This window comes from Sarcophilus harrisii, chromosome 2 (genome assembly GCF_902635505.1).
Source record: "Sarcophilus harrisii chromosome 2, mSarHar1.11, whole genome shotgun sequence".
In the NCBI taxonomy this organism is placed as follows: Eukaryota; Metazoa; Chordata; class Mammalia; order Dasyuromorphia; family Dasyuridae; genus Sarcophilus; species Sarcophilus harrisii.
The window spans coordinates 126,691,944-126,696,271 of NC_045427.1; the positions used below are offsets into that span (position 1 = coordinate 126,691,944).

At 37.1% G+C, this 4,328-nt stretch overlaps 1 protein-coding gene across 1 annotated transcript; it reads left to right on the forward strand.

Moving 5' to 3' along the window:
- The first annotated feature begins 1,839 nt into the window (after positions 1-1,839).
- On the forward strand, positions 1,840-3,488 carry TCIM (transcriptional and immune response regulator). The gene has a single exon (XM_003758004.4). The coding sequence runs from the start codon at positions 2,285-2,287 to the stop codon at positions 2,570-2,572; it is 288 nt and encodes a 95-aa protein (XP_003758052.1). The 5' UTR covers positions 1,840-2,284; the 3' UTR covers positions 2,573-3,488.
- Positions 3,489-4,328: the final 840 nt, after the last annotated feature.

Below are 4,328 nucleotides of genomic sequence, written 5' to 3' on the forward strand. Positions count from 1 at the left end.
ACTGAGACTTCTCTTCATTTTTATTTTTGTTGTTCACTCATTTTCAGTCATATCTGACTCTTTATGACCACATTTGGAGTTTCTTGGCAAAGATATTGGAGTGGTTTGCCATTTCCTTCTTTACTTCATTTTACAGATGAGGAACCTGAGACAAATAGGGTTAAGTGAATTACCCAGAATCATAAAGCTAGGAAATGTCTAAAGACAGATTTGAACTCGAGAAAATGAATCTTCCTGATTGAAGACCTAACTTAATTGCCTCTTCTCTTCATTTTAAGGGTGACAAAACTGAGGCCAAGAGAAGTCAGGTTATTTTGCCTAAGGTAGTTAAATGTGAGGTTTGAGTTTCAAACTTCTCCTAATGCTAAACCCAGGATTCTTTTTCTTCTACTATACTACAATCACTCCTCAGCCACACATTGTTGAATATCCTCTGACAGAAAGGAAGAAAACTAAGATGAACGATTTTTGGCCGTGACCTTATTGAATGCATTAGGCACAAGACACAGGAGTTCTTTACATAGCTCTGGGAAGGAAAATACCACAGGATTTCTGATATCTACTAAAGGTGAAACTTCAAGTTGAGGAACTTCAAACTTCTTGAACATGGAATGACATGTCCTATACACATCCTGTGGCATTTTGTTTGTGTATTTGAATATTGTGGAGAACAAGCAAGGATTATTTGAAAGGAGAGCACCACCATGAGGTGGTGTCTGCATCAAGACAAAGAAATTATTTTATTGGAAAGGAAAAAAAAAATCCTGTCAGAAGGTTTATTCACAGTTTCCCCACTCAATGCATCTTTCATATTGTTTCTGAAATAAAGCATCTATTTCTCTTTCTAACTTTTCAGAAGTTGTGTGTGTATATATGTATATATACATGGATATATATACAAACACATATATATATACTTATTTGTTTGTTTATCCTTATAATATTAAAAGAAACAGTGTGATATGGCAAAAGGCATTTGAAGCTTGCTAGCAGGAGAATTTGGGTCTAAATTTCATCTTGACATTCTGATAAGGGACCATTTCTCAGTCTCCATTTATCCATTTGTAAAATTAGATAAAATAATATTTACAATCCCTCCTTCACAGGATTGTTGCGAGGTTCAGATGAGAACACATAAACTGAGAATTTTATATCACTTTAGAAATGCTAGTTATGTTTAATGATTGTTCATGAAGAAGTATGAGGCAGTGAAAAGAGGACAAGTCAGAGAGTGCAATGGATAGATCACTGGATCGGCAGTCAGGAAGATCTGAGTTCAAAGTTAAATCCAGACATTTATTACCCCTGTGATCCTGGGCAAATCACTTCAACTTTGTCTACCTCAGTTCCCTCTTCTGCAAAATAGGGATAATATTGCTAATCTTACAGGGTTTTATGAAAATAAAATAATATTTTTAAAAAGCTTTGCAAATATTAAATGCCACATAAATACTAATTATTATTATTAATCCATCTGAACGTGGGTAAAACACTTCAACGTGTTGCACCTCAGTTTCTTTATCCTTACCTACTTCTGAGGATGAAATTCAGGAAAACACTTTGTAAATTCTAAGGGTGCCAGAAAAGGCAAGCTATTATGCTGAAGTGAAGATCAGCACCTGGCTCTATCTCTGAAATAACCCGAAAATAAGCAAGGGAGTAAAATCATGCTTACACGTTGTGCAATTTCACTGTTGCATACATAAACTTCCCGTCTCTGCTCAGAATAATGGCCCGGCTTTGTAAACTTTCTCAGCAGCTCTCAAAATGCTCAAAAAAAAAAAAAAAAAAAAAAAAAAAAAAAAAAAAAAAGAGGCACGTTTAAAGGGCAGTGCTAAAGACTCCTCTGAGGGGAAAATCTTTTCATGGATTAGCCGAATTCTGAGTACTGTTTATCTAATTGCTGTATCTTTTGGAGTTTGACACTTGTGGCTTAAGCGATCGTCTGAAGTGAGGGCGCATTAGTCTGTAAAACTCTTTCTTCACAGGTTAAGAGCCTTTGTGAGTGGCGGAATAATGTCACTCCACGATCCCTGACAAGAGCTCTCAGTAACCCTTGTGCAAAAGAACAGGATGTTGGCAGCTGAACTGTTAAACCTGTCTCTGATTATTATTCCTTTAGATCATGCTGATGTCACCAGAGTAATTTGAGCTCAGAGTCTTCTCCCTGCCTTTAAATAGCAGCTTCGGGATGAGTTTTCTCCAGCCTCTTTAGGAGAGCCTAATCTGGCAAGAACTCTTATAGACAAAAGCTACGAAAAGACACCAATTCTCCTCTTCCACCATGTCTACTTCGCTGAGAGTGAGCCCATCAGTCCATGGGTACCACTTTGACACCGCTGCCCGAAAGAAAGCCGTGGGCAATATCTTCGAACACATAGATCAAGAATCCCTCCAGAGGCTGTTCAAAAACTCTGGGGACAAGAAAGCCGAGGAGAGAGCCAAGATCATCTTCTCTAACGACCAAGATCTGGAAGAGAAGACCAGAGCTCTTATGGCCCTGAAGAAGAGGACCAAAGACAAGCTGTTTCAATTTCTGAAACTCCGGAAATATTCGATCAAAGTTCACTGAAAAGTTCAGCAGGAGAGGATGGCTGAAAGGACGAGAACATTTAAGGAATAAAACTGCGTCTGTGAAATCCTGCCAAAATGCCTCCTGCAGCTGCCTGTCAGCCTCGGGTAAGGACCTCCAAGCCTGAGATCAAACTGGCTGTAATTGACTCAAACCTATATTCACCCACTGAAAAGTTTGCCGGGAAAGGAGGCAGAAGCACTCCTGGCAGCCATGAGCAATTCTCCCAATGGGGAAGGATTGTTGCGGGTGTCCAGGGGCAAGGAAGACTCTGCCGGGAGTCATGCCGGTAACAGCTGGAGACGGCAGGAAGAGGTATCTATCCGATGTCACTCGGACAGACCCCCTCGGGCAAAGAACTGAGCTTCAATATGAACTTTTTTTCCTACGAGCCAGGGGGGAAGATTGAATGCCACACATGTTTACAGAACTTTTTGTTGAATTTTGAAAAAAAAAATACTTCCAAGTCTCAAAGCTTTCTGTTGGAATGGACGTTAGAAGATCAGCAATTGATCGTTTATTTGCATTTATTAAAATGCCTTTAAAAAGTACACACCACACGGGTGTGAGCAAAAACTCAAGGGACTGCCTAAAATGGCTTCCTCAGAGCTGTGCAATTGTGTCTTGTTCTTCTGATTTATAAAGTGCTTTTTAAAAAATACATATATATGTTTCATACTGGTTGCACAAAAGTTAAAATAATTGAATGGAAGTACTGTGAAAGTCTGTTACAGATTGAAAAGAAAATTTTAACTGATACTAAACTTTACCATGATTAAGGTTTCATAAGTACTGCATTTTAATATTAGCATTTGATAATTACACTCAATATTTTATAAAGATGCAATAGTTTATATAATTTATTGTATGTGGAAAGTGACCTGCAACCATAATAAATTATTGTAATTGTAGTTGATTTTTGTCTTCAATACTTAATTCTTAAAAGAATACAAAAGAGGATTATTTTGAATCCAATAGTCTTCTTTAGACAATTGGCTCTTCTAAAAATGTACTTTGGGGGTGGGGGTGACTTTTCAACAGCTGGAAAGCTCAGTTTCAAGTAAGTTCTTAGAACATACTCAGAAGTTTTTCTGTTCTTATTTGCATTGAAAGTCTCATACAAAATCACTAAAATTTTTAGACTGAATCACTAGCTGTTACTATTCCTACATAAATTGTAGTGAATCTTTGAAAACAGCCATGGAACCTTGGAAATAGAATAGGCATTCTCCTCCCTCCTCTCCCCCCCACCCCCCCTTTAAGAGCATATGTAGAAAATCTATGTTTTTAAAACTACAATATTTTAATAAGCATTTGTTTTCTCCATAATAATTTGTTTTGTGGTTAAAACAATCCTTTAATTATAAGCAGAAATACAGCAGCTATTAGGTTTCCTTACATAAGTCTTTAATATTACAAAGGAAAAAAATTCCTTTTCTTATTCCCAAGTAAAATTAAAGGAGCCAGGATATCATTTGTAGGGAGAGGTAAAAATTCCTCAGTTTAGCAACTCAGAAGTTCTTACTGGTATTTAACTCTTGGCCATGAAAAAGTTTCCAATTAAGTGGTAAAATCCTTCTTAATAATAATTGACATTTGCATTTCTTATTGCACCCTTTTTTACACATACTGATCTATTTGATCCTCATAACAACTTTGTAAGGTAGACACTATTGCTTTTATTACTCCCTCTTCCCACCTCCATATTCACTTGATAGATAAGAAAATTAAGGCTTGGAGAGAAGGAGGAACAAAC

Bases quoted from the DNA above. Each gene is read 5' to 3' on its own strand.
- TCIM (XM_003758004.4), top strand. From the start codon at position 2,285: ATGTCTACTTCGCTGAGAGTGAGCCCATCAGTCCATGGGTACCACTTT.